The sequence below is a fragment of the Spea bombifrons genome, chromosome 4 (genome assembly GCF_027358695.1).
Source record: "Spea bombifrons isolate aSpeBom1 chromosome 4, aSpeBom1.2.pri, whole genome shotgun sequence".
Lineage (NCBI taxonomy): Eukaryota > Metazoa > Chordata > Amphibia > Anura > Pelobatidae > Spea > Spea bombifrons.
Window position 1 is genome coordinate 3,948,491 of NC_071090.1, and position 16,356 is coordinate 3,964,846.

The 16,356-nt window shown below is 45.0% G+C and overlaps 1 protein-coding gene across 18 annotated transcripts in view; it reads right to left on the reverse strand.

Annotated features, from left to right (window-relative positions):
• Window positions 1–881: 881 nt before the first annotated feature.
• MICAL3 (microtubule associated monooxygenase, calponin and LIM domain containing 3) overlaps window positions 882–16,356 on the reverse strand; it is a 63,762-nt gene continuing 48,287 nt past the window's right edge. For 9 of the 18 annotated variants that reach the window (XM_053462459.1, XM_053462453.1, XM_053462447.1 and 6 more), the window contains 13 exons: window positions 14,914–15,015; window positions 14,558–14,668; window positions 14,354–14,436; window positions 11,765–13,520; window positions 11,539–11,633; window positions 8,857–8,907; window positions 8,267–8,374; window positions 8,048–8,141; window positions 5,650–5,700; window positions 3,437–3,502; window positions 1,872–1,971; window positions 1,464–1,537; window positions 882–1,092 (listed from right to left, as the gene is read on the reverse strand). In XM_053462459.1, coding sequence (XP_053318434.1) covers window positions 908–1,092; window positions 1,464–1,537; window positions 1,872–1,971; window positions 3,437–3,502; window positions 5,650–5,700; window positions 8,048–8,141; window positions 8,267–8,374; window positions 8,857–8,907; window positions 11,539–11,633; window positions 11,765–13,520; window positions 14,354–14,436; window positions 14,558–14,668; window positions 14,914–15,015 — 2,876 coding nt within the window. In that variant the 3' untranslated portion in view covers window positions 882–907. The remainder of the gene's footprint in view (window positions 1,093–1,463; window positions 1,538–1,871; window positions 1,972–3,436; window positions 3,503–5,649; window positions 5,701–8,047; window positions 8,142–8,266; window positions 8,375–8,856; window positions 8,908–11,538; window positions 11,634–11,764; window positions 13,521–14,353; window positions 14,437–14,557; window positions 14,669–14,913; window positions 15,016–16,356) is intronic. The other 9 variants (XM_053462451.1, XM_053462463.1, XM_053462455.1 and 6 more) reach the window with 6 other exon arrangements.

Consider the following 16,356-nt stretch of genomic DNA (forward strand, 5'->3'; position numbering starts at 1 on the left):
GCACAATCTGCAGCTGCGGTAGCCACGTTTTTTTCTTACAAATCCTTCAGAAAATCCCCTCCGTTGATACAGCGTCCCTGGTGGGGTTTTTTTTTTTTTTTTAAAGGCAAATGTTAACCCCACGATTGCAAGCGGATTGTGATCGCAATCCGTGCTGTGATCAAAAGGGTTAAAAAGAAGTCCCATTTAAAACAAGGGGCACACTAGCCAGATACCGTTAGCTGAGGGTGCTGGGTGTGGGGGTCCGTATATCAGGAGGCAGTGAAGACGGCTTTGCACTTCCGGTCACATAGATCTCAACAATGTCTCCGGTTCATACGTCGGAAATAAAATCCTCTTAAAATATATTTATATTTTTTTGGGGTTAAATAAATTATTCAGGTTAGAAAATAAAGTGAATAATAAATTATTATTTTTTTGTCTTGGAGAGGCTTATAATTTTCCACTATTGTGTGATCTTCAAAAAATAAAAATAAAAAAAACAAACAAGAAAAAAACCCAAAATAAAATCAAACTAAAACAAAACTATATATAAAAAAAATATATAGAATTTTTCCCAAGCAAGTCACGGCAGTCTGAAAAACAGTCTGGTTGCCACCTAGTGGCCAAAAGCATCTCGACAGTTCCCAGGCGAAAGTCAAACGTGGTCATACCCAGCACCACTATAAATGGCAGCATAATGTAAACCTGAATTAGAACCGCGGCTTGAGCCCGTTCTCCGACACTCTGGAGGGCGCGTGTAACAGTATCTCCTTTTCGTAACGTACAGCAGCTGCCGGGGGCCGCCACGCACAGATATCCGCTCTGGAAGTGCCGCTCGACCCGCGCCACGCGAGCAAAACGCCGTCGGGGACGTCAGGGGCTCCTGATGTTGTCTCGGCAGTAAGAGGAGGAGGACGAGGCGTTTTCAGGACCAATTCAGGTTGAAACCTTTAGATAACATGACTTCCTCGAGGTCTTTGTCCTCTTCCTTCTCGCGAAGTCTCTGCTCCTCCAACAAAGCCACCAAGGCGTCCCTCTGCTCCACCACGTCCAGCATCTCGTTCAAAATTCTCTTCTCGTCCGCCAGCTCCTGTTCGCTCTTTAAATGATCTGCGGAGGAGAGTAAGCGTCTTTCAGTATCTGGCAGCCCTATCTACGCCTCGTACAACATATCTTAACTAATTGCCCCTGTCTCATATCCTTAATGCCCTCCGCACACCCCCTGTCCTTACATCATGAAGGGAGCTTTGTATAAAAAATGACGACAATTTCTCAGACTTAACTTTTCCCATTCTTGTCGCGTTTAGCGGATAAATAAATTTTCGTGCTTCTATTTCCACGTGGGGCTTAACTATTATATTGGAAAAACACCATATATTTATAACCCGAGTCAGATTTTTGTAAGACCGGGTGTGATGAGGATGATGGGAGATGTAGTCCGATGACCCTGGCTACGAGCAGATGGCAGCTGTCGCACGTACCTTCCACGGCCATGCGCTCGCGCAGCTCCTGCTGCAGGCGGCTCTGCCGGTCTTCAAGCTCCAGCTCGCGGGCGCTGCGGACAGAAGGAAAACACTCAGCGACTCTCTGATCCGTGACCTCGGCTACCTGCATTATCCAACGGCTCAAGTAGCCCATCGCCGGATCAAAGGCCCGGCGCTACTCTGTGGTCTGGGGTCTGGCCGTCGGCAGATTACAGAAGACATATTTATTAAACTCCTTCACTTTAACTGCCGGGATTTGAATGCCTTTGTAATGATGGGCGGTGAAGGGACTTTTAACCATTTAAAGGGACTGAAGTATTAGGGCTTCTTAATTTGCTCCTGGATCCGGAGAGAAAAGGAAACATTTCTGGAACTGTACACTGTACTCCCCCCCGAAAAACTTACAATATCATAAGCTCGGATTCGTAGCGCACGAGTGTGTTTTTCTCCTGCACCAGGCGGAACCATTCTTGCATCAGTTTGGGATCATCCTTCTTACTCATGCCTGTAACACACACTGAAGGTTAATAAAGAAAGAAAAACGGTGTGGGTATGTGGGGGGATTTAACGCACGGGATGGAGCAAATAATAAACACAAAGCACGACATGGGGCTCTGAGGAAAGATGAGCACACGGAACACGGCCAACAGCGGAACACGGCCAACAGCGGAACACGGCCAACAGCGGAACACGGCCAACAGCGGAACACGGCCAACAGCGGAACACGGCCAACAGCGGAACACGGCCAACAGCGGAACACGGCCAACAAGGGAGGAAGGGGCTCCATGTACAAACACAGGGGGTCCGATGCTGCGTGACGCGGCTATGACTCAATGCGGTAGTTAATACCTTCTTTGCTTGGGCTACGGTGCAGACTGGATAAGGATTTTGCAGCTATTTGCATAGTAAGAAATACAGAAAAATACAAATTTGATTTTTGGGGGGGCATGAAATGATTTACCCTCTTGATCTATTAATTCTCCAGCAGAAAATAGCTAATTAAACTACGAATTTCACGGCTCTAAGGATCTGGTTTTCCATACCCAACCTTTTACTACTCAATAAAACAAGTTCCTTTAGCATGTCCTACTGCTCCATATACCCCAACTAAGCTCCTTCTATAGCTACATACAGTCTTACCCCATACAACCCCCTCCTTTGGTTCCATAACCCAAGAATACTTCCAACTATGAACAAGCGGCGTCTCTAGAAACAGCGGCATTATTATTAACAGATAATGGAGATCTCACTCGGTCCGTGACCCCCTCATACATCACACAATATAACATATGCCCAGATTCAAGTCTATGGTCATAGAAAGTCTCATCTCCAACCCAACCGCCCTCAGCATATGGAAGGAGTCTTAATGTTTATTCTAAGATATTAATCCATTTAAGGTACAATAGAATACCGTGGCCGGAACCCTAATGGTCTAGTAAACGGTAGAGCAAGCCTTAATCAGGGGCGTGTACATTCGTTCCTCATGGGCAGAACCACAGTCCCCTAAGGGGACTGGATGAAAAGTTTACTGGAGCTAAATGTTGGCCACACCCATTTTTAGGAAGCCCCACCCAGTTGCTACCTACAGCCCTTTTACAAAGCCCTGTAAATCTGTCTTTATATGTGCTATTCCCTCCCTACGTGTTAGATATTATTTCTTAACCCCTTAAGGACAATGGGCGGTCCCTAAACCCATTGAAAACAATGCATTTTGAGCCCGCACATGTACGGGCTTTGTCATTAAGGGGTTAATTCCATGCGAGTGCCAGGGCAACACATCTATCTCTCACGTTAAGGAGGTTCAGACTTTGCTATTGTATAATTCATGGGTCACATGTAGCGCGCGGAGTCGCTCAGAGGATGGCAGGTAAAGCAGGAGTTGCATGTATGTAACGTCGGGTGTTATGCGACAACCACATGCCACGGGGCGGCGCGCGCTGGGAAGGCGATCTTGCGCAAAGCTACGTTACCTTCGTGTGCACAGCAAGGGCAGAAGGAGAGAGGTCTACGGCGTGGAGTCCCAGCAAAGGGATCGACTTGAAAGAATAAGAAGGGGACGGAGGAGGAAAGAGCGGGGCAGGCGTGAAACCGGTACAAGGGGAAGGGAAGAAAACAGAGAAGAGAAAGCAAAAAAGGACAGAGAGTGAGAGAGAAAACCGGAAACAACAAGAAGAAGGTTGGAAAATAAAACACGATACGAAGAAGTACAAGCGTTTGCTCGGAGAAGGAGGAGGAGCCTCGAGTCGCTCGGATCCGGTGGGAAGTTTGCCGGTTTAATACCGCATTAAAGGTAACCTCCACTGGCTGATTATCCCAGCAGGGATCCCTGTAGATCTCCAATAGACTACAATTCCTATCATGTTACTGGAGATGAGGATAGGGGCTGCTCACACCAAGTGGCTGGCTGAGAGTCACTGAAGCCCACCAACTGCCTTAGCAGAAAAGGGTTACATTTCTATCAGCCTCCCTATGTTTTGCGCTTAACCCTTTAAGAGTCTAATGACCCTCTAACGCCCTCGAATGATGAACCATCTTTGGAAATCCTGACCCCTCTCATCAGTCTGGCAATCCCATGCGCGAAGCACCTGCTGACCACACAAAGAGCTGCATGATGGTCTACGGACCCCGCCACTGCTTAACGCAAAGGGTCTAACGCAAGATGAACCGTTCAGCTTCCCTCCACACCTATCCATTTCATAGCTTGTGCTTGACTGATGTCAATGGATAATAAAAACAACAGGGGGGGGGGGTGCCGTATGGGGTAATAAACCTGCTTCTGCATTATAATTTAAAAAATAATAAAATACGAATCTATTATAAAGTATACAAATTTTAAAAACATTAACCCCTTCCCCCTTAAGGATCATATTTTAGCACTCCACAGCACAAAGCATACATTATTCATGCACATCGATTTGGAGCGCTAAAATATAATTTAGCCCCTCCTGGCCGATGCCTCCTTGGATTCAGGTGACAAACATATCTCTTGACAGAGGATTCCTTATAATGAGTTTAAATACGCGGCTTATTTCCCAGCCTCCATATGACGGCGGCAAAGGAGATCCTGATGGCTTATTATTCATTCGCTTCTTCTTTTTGCAGCCAACATAAAATGCCATATGTATGTAAAAGGGCATTTTATTCCTCCCCAGAAGCAAGATACATCGGTACAAATATTGTTACGACAATATAAGAGAGAGATCTAATAAGGTGTGATAAAAAAATGGAGGGGTTTCACTCTATGAAGACAAAGTTCTCCCATTCCCATGCTCCAAAACAAGCATTAACACGCAGGAAATATTTCAGATATTATATTAAATGTGTTATTAAACTGCTCGTCTGGCAAGGGTTGATGGGAGTTATGGTTCATTAAAAGCCAGAGACTTGTTCCTCTTCAGCCATTCTTACTAGAAAAGGGACAAGGCAACCGCTGGCACCAAGGAATCATAGGGCCGTATCAACTAAACCTGCAAGGAACTGGTCCTGGTAGGACTGAGGTGGCCCCCGTGTAATGACCGCTCTTCCTCTATTACCTATACATTATACAGGGCCAGTTCGGCCCTCACCAGAGAAGCCAACCGGGTCAGCCCATTAATAAATGGTTGAAAGGATTGTTCTCCTGTAAGCCCCGCGTTTAGTTAATCGATCCCATTCTGGAGTGTCGGCGGCTGCCTATTCCTGCCTCTATTCCTCCCCGCACGGCACGTGGGAACACAGATTAATACACGGCACAGAATCACAGCATGCGGTGGTTAAGTAGCCAATTCACTGCGCATGTACGTCCGTGTAAACCTTCCCCAGGGTTCTAAAAGTACCTGTGATATGCAGCCTTCATATTACCCAAACCAACATTAAACGCCATACCTATCTTAGCGCTATTAGACCAATTTTGGCCAAAACGAACATTTTTTATTAGCAGAGTAAATTAGTCACCCTACATGACATCACGTAAGGCAGCATATGCAAATTAGTCACGCTAGTTCATTTGCATGTAAGGACCTGCGGACTGTACCAGGACTTCTCAGAAGAACTTGGTGTGTAATTGGACTATCGGATTAATTCTTCTTGTTGTTTCATGATTAGGGGGGATTAGAGGGGAGGGGATTTTTGGGGAAGGAGGGAGTAAAGTAATATTTGGGGGAGTTTGCTGGTTAGTACTGGGGTGTGATTTGGCCATACGTACCACCCAGATGCAAATCGATGAGGTCACTGTAACATGACTCTCCCCAATAGTCTACAATAAGGAATCGGGGAGAACGTTATAGAAATCCGCCAACCGGACAGACAGCAAGCATTGAATTCCAGAGAGAAAAGTTAAAAGCAGGAGGAAAAAAAACCAAAGTGGAGAAAAAAATAAATAAATACAATTTTGTGCAAAAAATACGAAAGCAGGACAGAGATAGCAAGAGAGACCATGCGCGAAATGAAGATAAAGAGGGAGAGGGAAAGTAATAATCGGGGAGATATGTTGAGAATTTTGAAAACAATGAAAATAACACATCAAGACAAGCACCAAAGTAGTAGTAGAGACAGAGATCAATGAACAGGCAAAAACACATGCAAGATAAACTGTGCAAGGGGGTCTGGGCAACTAGCGGCACCTCCGGCCGTTAAGACTTCAATTCCCATCATTCTCTCTCTGAGTGAGGCCGGATGGGCGCTGTTGTCCAACTCGGAATGCCGCAAGATGGAGAGGAAGCAGACGGGCCCCGCTCCGAATTGGCCAGGGCCCCGGGGGGTGTTATGGCAGCAGCATTTGGGCTCGGGGGACTGAGATAACGGAGGTTACGCAAGCGGATTACCTTAAAGGGGCCGTCACGCAAAAATAAATAAATAAAATTACAGAAATTGGCACAATTGTGAAAAAATGTAAAAGTGGCAGAAAAAAAAGCCCACCGCTGTCACCGGCTGGGAACTCCCAGAGCAGGGTATGCTTATCAATACATACATCAAGAAGTATGTTTACGCAGGTACACAGTAGTATATATATATACACACATACATACATACATACATACACACACATATATATATATATATATATATATATACACGGAACATCGACCTAATAATCCCATAATGCAGTCCATAAAATCCGTGGTGTCCAAGGTTAAATGTTAACGTGTAGATTAGAAAGGGGTTTTTCTTTACAAATATTTTTTTTTTTATATAAAACAAAAATAATAAATAAAAGGGTGAAGTGCCTATTTATGGACGATAAATATCAGCAGAATATTCGGTTAAATAATGCTAGAAACCCATATAGATTATTCAAAGAGCGATAAGAATTTTCCATCAAGTAAGCAAAATCTAAACAAAAAGTACAAAAAAAAAAAGACACAAAACCATTAATTAATATAATCTCTTAATTTAATCTCGCACCTAAGGCGCTCACGCATGGGATTGTCAGAGCAGAGGGATCCGGCAGGCGCTTCAGTGAGGTTACAGGGTTAGGTTGTTATTGACTAAGCCAGTAAATCGCATGGAAAATATAAATACATAAAATAAAAAATGATTATTTTTATTATTGATGATGATATCAGTGTGTCTGACTTTCCAAGACACCTCAAACACCCCTGTGAATTTCAGACAAATGTAACTGGCCAGGATCTTCTTTAAAAGGATTGGCTCAGAACGTTTCCATAGTAACTACCAAGCCACTCAAATCCTTCAAGTATATATCCACCTTATAGATCGGTACCAGGGAGGTTTCTGATTGGTTGATACAGTTAACGTTTTAGTCAATTAGAAAACTATAACTAAGATAAAATGCACAGGAATAGCACCAAGGAGTGAAACCCCCCCCCTCCATCCTAACGATGTCCGCTAAAAGCAAATGACCATATAAAAATACTTGGGTTGTACCAACGCCAGGGGAAGGGGGGGAAGTCTGGGGTGTTATTAAGCATTGAAGATTAAAGATGCCCCATATGTAGGCTTTACAGAGTAGTTAATGTAATTAGTATCACAACACGGATTTATGGAAGGGTAACTTTTAAAAGGCTAATTGAAATTTGTAAAAAGTGCAAATTAGTGCATTTTTCACCTCTACGACAATTTTGTTTCCTTGTTTCTGCCTTTTATATTTTTCCCCACACATTTTAACTTCAAAGCGGAAGAGCGAGAGAACCTGAAGGTAGTAAAAGGAACGAGCTCTGCCTAAGCAGCGGGGTTTCCTTCTTTGCCTCTGACCTCTAGAATTCCGATGCACGCCATAGCTGTTTTACAATATGTTTCGTTGAGATTAGATGAGAGGGACCAAAGCTTTACAAACAGGAGGCACGTGACAACGACAACCTGAAACTGAACCACTATATAAATGATTTTATTATCTATTTTATTATTTAAAATAATATAAATATATTATTTTAAATATTTCTGTACTTGTTGGCAGCCGCAGGGAGCCTATCTTGAATTGGAAATGTAGTATTTTCTTTTAAAGGAATAAATACGCAGGACGCGTCCAACCTCCATGACGGAACACAACGAAAGCCAGATCAGACCAAGACTGGTTGGGTATATATATATATATATATATATATATTATATATATATAATGACCGCTACAGGGGGACAAATACCTGCTTCTCCGCGGAGGGCTTTCTCAACCGCCACACCTCGTTCTTCAAGCTGCCTCTGCTTCTCCTCCACTTGTTCTAATTGACGCTGAATAATCTATAGAAAAAATGAAACCCGACCAAAAAATGTCTGTAAATCCCATGGGATATGAGAACGAACGAGTGCGATATATTGTGATCTGCATAAAGAATGTCTAATCCCATCGCCCCGAGGTCTCGTACCTGTGCTCTGTGTAATCTCTTCAGCTCCTCTTGCTTCGCCTGCCGGCGGGCGGCCTTCTGGACTCGTTTTGTGAGCTTGGCGTTCAGTTCTTCTTCAGTGTAGGTTTTCTAACGGGAAAGGAGGAGAGTCACAAATCCTACGTTACACGCGGAATAAAGAATCAGGGGTTCTGTCCTCGCTTACGCTACCAATCAAAAGTTTGGGGTCACTCAGCTGTTTTCATGGAAAAAGGACATTTTAAAAAAAAAATACCTAAAAAAATAATTAAAAAATATTTCAAATTAGTTTGCAATGTCGTTTAATGCCAAAGGCAATTAGAACTAAGTTTGGAATGGATTGGCCCAAAAATGTACATTAACCCAAAACTCCATAAACAGACAGTGGAATGATCTAGAATGCTCTAGAACTTAGAACATAGAAATGATTTGAATGTAGTAGTCTTTGAATAGGGTTATACCAGTTAGATGACAACGAGAAGGGGAACGGAAGCAGCAGAATCCGCCGCTCGGAGGCAGCGGAAAAGCAGGAGGAGGAATAAAAGATCCAGAGCTAAAAAGTGACAGCGAGGAAATGAAAATGATGTCACTACCTTTGATGAGTACGATCTCCTGAAAGCCAAGGCATGAGGCACATACACCGACTAACACAACACGGGGCGGAAGGGGTAGGGAGAAATGGAGCAAAAGAAACACGTTAAAGCAAAACGAAATGAAATGAATACACATGATTTATTAATAAGGCATAAAACGCCTCCTTTGCGCCTGGAGCCCGCTGCGCGTGTGGGGGTGGGGGTTACGAACCCATAGCTGGTTATACCACGCAAGAGACACGCATTGTATGACGCCATTTACATTAATAGCAGGGAATATTCTGCGTGTCCCTCCGGTTTTAAGGTAAAAAGACGAATTTCCGGTTGTTTGGTAAGCAGCACTCCGCGCACGGACTCCGAGACAGCAAAGATGGTAAAAACGTATACATAAATCAATTAGAACAAAAAGACAGAAGCCGAGACGGTCGCTGGGTTAAGGGCCGGTATAGGGTATCTAGCATGGAAATGCAATGTGGCAACCTATGGAATGGCCTTTGCCGGGATACAGAACCGGATGCGTGGGGTATCTATGGTAAGAACACCCGACGCATTCCTATTATATTGAATCAGCGGGGGAGAGAACGGCAGGTTCAGGAGTCGGGGTCCTGGTTAGTACATGCGCGGGTCACAAATACTATGTCAGCCACGGAATGAGGAATCGCTATGATAGAGAATCTAATCACATTAAGGATATTTATCTAGAAGCAGGTCCTAAATAAATAGAGCTATTCCGGTGCAAAGTGGTTTTATTACCGTAGCAACCAAAAACAACGGTCCAATCGACAGGAACATTCGTAAGATCACTTTTAGAACTTTGCACGGGAATTGTGGTTTATAGATAAGCTACGAAGAATCCGATGCCTATACATCCGGGGAAAGTAACTAAATAGACGGGGGGTATACGGAGCGAGAGGTCCCACGGAGCGTGAAGAGTTTTTATAAAAAAATAAAATATTTAATTGCGTTATGGTTAAAAAAGTGACTTTTCCAGCGGCTCTGTGAGACGATACATTAAAGGGAAGAATCCTAATGCGTGTTTAAGCTACCTCATCTCTGTACGGCTGAAACTCGAATGGGTCAGGAAAATACTGAGAGAATCGGAGGAGGAAAACAAAGAAAGAAGCATTACGTGATTTCAATTAGTAGAAGAAAGAATGATAAAATAACACAGAAAAAAGAAAAAAAAATCATTAAAACACACACACACACATACATACATATATATATATATATATATATATATATATATATATATATTACATACACATGCATAGTTATTTCTATCAGGAAGGTCGGGGGGGGGACATCTGTTTCGCTGTAAAAGTCATCTGATGGAAAAATCCACAGAAATCCTGGCCGGAAACTTTATTTTTCTGTTTTTAAAATATGGCCATTTCTAGCTGGGAGGCAGAATGACAAGATGGCCAAGACCACAGAAGAGGACCCCAGAAGCCATGCCGGGGGTAATTATGCACAGCGGGGGGGATCTGGAAGCAATAAAGTCTTCCAGAGGACAGGGACAGAGGTCATCCGGGGAAAGAGCCACGATACCAGAGTCACAGAAATCAGGTACCGCCGGCCTTAAAAGAACAGGGGAGGAAAAAGGAATTCTGAGGGCAGAATGCTCCATGATGTCACTGCATTAATCTCTGTGCATGACATCATACAGATTCCCCTAGGACCACGAAAAGTTAGTAAGTATGCAACGGTAACCCCTTGGAAGTATTATGTTGAGTGTGAGTGAGGGAAAGGGTGGGGGCCATTGCCCAACAGCATCCTTAATCCCACTCCCTAAGAAGGGACCGTCAGCACTCAACAGTGCAACACAGTCCTATCCGCGTTGAAATAATCCGCCAGACTACCCAAATGCATAACATTACATTTATTAACACGGAATCTCATCAGTCCCTTCTCTGACCATTCTCCCCATTTAATAATCACTCCTGATGAGCTGAATTTATAACGCTTAACTATTGAGTGTCATCACAAACATAATAATAAAAAAAGAAGACACCTTCTCATTATTATTCCTGTAATCGGTTCTCTGTCCATGTAAAATTATCCCTTACAGATCCTTTAAAGCTGAGCCCCCCTTGGAGACAATGCATGAAAAGCTGCAAAATCTATAAATCTAAATCCATAATCAGATCTAAACCTCTGCTTACTGCCAGCAACCATGCCCCGGAGGATTTGAACATGAAAGCAAACAAACTGGCTTAATATCAAACAACGTATTAGCGTACACGGCTCCATGGTGATGTCCAAATGACCCCCCCCCTATAATAATTTATTTAGAGCGCTTCAGTGGATTCCGTAGCGTTGTTACAATTAAGGTGAAATACAACATTAACAATGATGTGGATGATCATAAGACAGAGACGAAAGCCTTGCTCTTGCGAGTATATATTCTGTTAGGAGGTCGCAGTCAATCCATACAGTCGCGCACAGACACAACGATAATTTTAATGCATCTGTTCCTCTTGATCTATACCGTGATACCCGTCTCATTTTGCTACAGTACTTAAAAGTAGAATGGCGATCCCTAGAAGAGGTAGAATGGGGGGGGGTTGGGTGCTAATGTTAAGAGCAGAGTTCCATGTGAGACTTCTACAGAATATTATAAGAGGGTATAATCAAGAAGCTCTGAAAGTGTGTGTTAGCGAATACTATCCTTCTACTTACCTCCCTCTTGGATTTCTGGGATGATTTCTCAAGAACGTCGTCGCTGGACACGTCAGAGTCCTCAGAGAAGCTCAAGTGACGTCTAAAGGCAAGATCTAAGAAACAAGAAGCAGAGTTTAACGTCAAGATCTAAACAAACATACGCAATCGGATATTCTTAAAAGCACGTCGATGCCTCCTACAAGAGAAGGTCATAGATTGGAATAAAAACGCCAGCGAATAATACCTGCTCCGCGAGCCATATTGGCCACTTTGCCTTTCCCCGAGTCCACAGTGGTGCTGCTAGAAGGGGTACTCGGAGAAGACTTGTCCTCTGCCGTCGTCTTCTTCTTCTTTTCCTTCTTATATCCAGAGAAGACAGACTTCCATAATGACTTGGGCTTGGTGCCATCTTCCTGCTTTTCGGAAAGTTGACCGGCTTCTCCCTTTGATTTTTTCTCCTTCTTACGCGGAGAGAAGATCGAAGGTCTCTTTTTGGGTTTGCCACCCGAACCTTCCGATGAGGTGACGGAGCCTTCGGCAGCTGGAGGAGAAAGCAGCGGCTCATTCGGGCTCTCTAGTTTCAAAGTGGGTGCATCAGGTTTAACTCTGGTCTTGGGCACATCGGAGTAGAGTTCGCTGGCAAGTATGGTGGATGACCCTTTAGATGACGCGGCAGCTGACGTAGTTGGAAGATGCTTCATCTTGTCCAGCTGCTGTGCCATTGCGTCCCGCAGGGCCTGACTCTTTACAGACTTCTCCCTTGCCCTCATCCTCTCCTCGGCTCGTTCCTTGGCCTCTGGAGTGACCTGTGGGAGTTCTCTCTTTCTGTGATGCCCCCTCTCCAGCGAGGACGGAAGTCCGCCATTTTCCTTACCAACGCCTTTTCTCATTGGTTTGACGAGGCTGGTCGGAGGGGTAAAAAATCTCTCCTGGAGGCTGGAGTTATCCGTCCTTTCATCGTACGTGTCCTCGACATCATCCGCAAACGGGATCTCGTCCACACTCTCGACAAAAGACTTTCGCACATCTTCGACCGTCGACGCAGGCTGTGGAGTTTCAGGAGACTTGGCCTTGGCACGGGCAGGCGGTGGAAGCGACTCTGGCGCATTCTGCCAAGATGCCCGGTTTCGGCGGAGAGTAGCCGGTTCTTCCCCTTGTGGTGGAGGAGGAGGAGGGCTGGAGGGAGGCGTGAGCATGGCCGAGTCTGAAGTGTTGAAACTTTCGCTGCCTGCAGTGCGGGTGTTTGAGTGGCTACCATTGAGACCCAAGCCAGAACTGGTGGAAATGTCCTTCCTCTCCCCTTCTGAGCTCTTCAGCTCCTTATCAGAAGGTGATATTGGGGTCAGAGGCGAAAGTAAGTCAATATCTAGCCTGTTTGGATTGAGTTTCCTGGGAATAAGTTGTGGCTTCACAGGAGACTTCAGTTCTTCAGCGCTGGGCTTCGAAAGCTCTGTTTTAGGAGTAGTGGACACAACAGCAGGGAAGCTGACTTCCGGCGTCTGACTTCTATCAACAGGGGTCAGCCCTAGACTGCGTCGGATCTCTGCGCTCTTCATCCAGAACTCCTCGATGAGGTCAATGCGCTTGAGCGCCTCTTCTGCGTTGGGGCTGGTCGGTTTCTCAGCTTCCCTGACAGCGTCCGTAAAGGGCGGCTTAGCCAGAGGAGTAGACGTGATAACAGGAGTTGGCTGGAGACATACAGGTGGCTTGGCAGGAGTGGTGATGGCTACATCTGTGGATGGCAAAGGCTGCGAGCAAATAGGGACCGTCGGCGACTGAAGTGACCTTGCAGAAGGTAAGACGGACGGAGGTTTCACGGGTGACACGGGTACAACAAGCTCCTGTGACGCTATCGGCTGGGAGCGAACCGGAGAAAGAGGTGTCTTCTTATTAACCTCCACCGGAGACTCTGCTTTGGCGCTGGTGGTTTCCGGCAAGAGGAGATCTTGAAAGAATCTCTCCCGAGCAGACTTTGGCTCCAGAGGAGACACCAGAGGAACCTGCGAATTTAAAACGATCCGCTATTAACATTTGCCCCCCTCCTGCAAAACAAAGAATTTGCCGACACATAAACCCCGTTCGTGGCATCAAGCCTAGGATAGTCCTACGGCCGTCACGTGCTTAGAAAAAGAGAAGAACCGATACAGAAAGAACAGATTCCAGAAGAAGAGATTCTAGAATATTCCGCACGCATCGCTATAATGACTTTATTTGGTCAGAGATCTCATTGTCTTCTTTTGGGAGGAGCAGACGTCCTCTGAGGACTTGAACCGTTCTTTCTGCTTTCTATTTAAGTGGCGTAAATAGTTTTTGCTCCTTTTTTTATTTATTTAAAAAGCCGAGGTTATTAATAAAAATAAAAAGCTGCCAAAAAACATACAATGGCCATATTGTCTGTCCGTTAACAGGCTGCTTCCTGAAGAAGGCAGACAAGTATTCCAACATGTTGGGTCTTGGCTTGCAGCTTTTACTATGAACTCGTTCTTAATAATAACACGCAGTTTGAAATAAATGGGTCATAAGCTCTTCAATTGGATAATTATCAACATTTTACAAGCCGTTTTAATCGGATGTGGTGTAGTAACAAATTAAAGACCGGTCCCCGGAGAGGAAAATGAAGTCTCTCTTTCATGATCGGTCAAGAGCATTAAAATGTTATAAACAATCCATTCTTACTGCCCGGGGAGCCATGTGAAGAAAAGGTCTGGAACCTCACAACACCCCGCCATAAAGCGAGGATGAACAGAAAACAGAAAGGTCGGAGGCTGGAAGGGAGAGAACACATGGCGGCTTTATTACACCCTTGCCAGTATTCATTCTTTTGTGCGCTTACCTTTTCTTTTTCCTCCCTTGGAGTCTGGATCACAGACCTTATGCTGTCATCTGGAGTTGCTGTGACCCGGCCAAAAAATGTGTCTGGAATTGCAGAGGCACAAACAAAAACAACTTATTGCTCAAAATACTGAGGGTTTGTTAATAGTTTATAAAGCATATTTATATATAGATAGAGCTGTGGAATTTTCTGAAAAGTCCATACCGTGCTTCGGCAGCACAAACGGGGGCTCGTCGTCTAAATCCAGTTTCAACGTCATCTTCTCGGACTGCGGGAATCTCTCAGCAGCCTCGGCGTCCGACGGAATATCATCATCTGACGGAACGGGGAGGTAGAGGAGCAGAAATCCATGCGGTTAGGTCATGGTCATGGTCAGGTTCTTGAAGGGCTACGCTATCAACTTAGAAGACCTTTGGAGCTGGACATTTTTATTGAGTTACTACTGTTATAATATTTGCTCAGCAACCGGCACTTGGTGTGTAGAAACAAAAACGATATGCAGAAAATATGAGAGAAGGACATTAGAACCAAATTGTTCCCAAAGCAAGAAGCCCACATACCATCACCAAGGTCTGCAGAGGTATCCCCATCCATTCCTGCTTCAGCTTCTGCAGGACCTGTGCCCAACTCGTCCTCCTCTGCTTCTCCTTCCTCACACGGAGCTGAGGGAGCAGAACGAGGAGGAGAGAAGAACGTGAAAAAACAAGGAGTTGCAGAGAGAGAAAGATCAGAGGTGGGAGGAGAAGACGGCAGGGCCCATCATGGGTTCGGTGGGGAAAGGTGCAAGGACCAGGCGTGGAAGAAGAGGACAACGGGGAACAGGGTTGGGGTGGTAGAAGGGGACAACGGGGAGCAGGGTTGGGTGGTAGAGGAGGATAACATGGCCCAGGGGTAAGGTGGGGTGGGGAATGTACAGGGTGGCAGAAGACAACAGGGTCCATAGGTAAGATAAGGAAGAAAGGGCAAAGAACAAAAAGGAGCAGGGGATTGGAAGCAGAAGGCTCAGAGATTAGGGATAAAGAAAGAGACAACAGGGGTAACGGAGAGAGAGAGCAGGGGTAAAGGGTAACTTGGCGAGAGCAGGGGTAAAGGAGAGGGAGAGCGGGGGTAAAGGAGAGGGAGAGCAGGGGTAAAGGAGAGAGAGCAGGGGTAAAGGAGAGAGAGCAGGGGTAAAGGAGAGAGAGCAGGGGTAAAGGAGAGAGAGAGAGAGCAGGGGTAAAGGGTAACTTGGCGAGAGCGGGGCAAACAGGTATGAAAGGGAAAAACCATGATAAGGAGCCAGGGAAGGAAATCAGGAAGAGCGAAAGATCTTGCAATGACCGAGAATAACACGAAAGCAAACCCAGCGCAAACTCAGTTAGTACTGCAGAGCATCAGCTTTCTCTTTCCCCACCGCGGGGTGGTTTTATAACGCACTGCAAAGTCCGCCTTGTGTAAGCGTATTATATTATATTATATTATACGGGCTTTCAAAGTATATCTATCCCAAAAGGGATCTATCCCAAGGCTGCTTAATGCAAGCCTCCCATTAAAAAGAAGGCTTACTGAAATATTAACCCGTAAGACACCTATATTCATTTTTTTGGTTTTGGAATTTTACAAAAATAATAAAAAAAAACAACAATTTACAGGAAGCTAGGATTCTAAAACAAAGATAAGTTAACTTTTTGACAGCTCGCAAAGTATCTCGAGTTTAAAGGGACTTCATCGCCTACCGAGTTAATGAACATGGAGTGTCAGCCTATACGTGACACCAGCGGGTTATCGGTTAAAGTATAGATCAATAAATGTAAAGCACAAATTAAAAGACGTCGCCAGACACGGAGACACGGCAGCCAAAGGTTAGTAAGATAGTAACGGATTAACGCAAGCGAAATCGATCAGCTCCAATGGCCAGAGATTCCAAAGTGAACTTAACGCTGTATTTATCAGATGTGCTCGCCGGCTTCGATCGGACATTATCACGCCTCTACGGCACGGCGATATACATCGGCTAGCAAAGC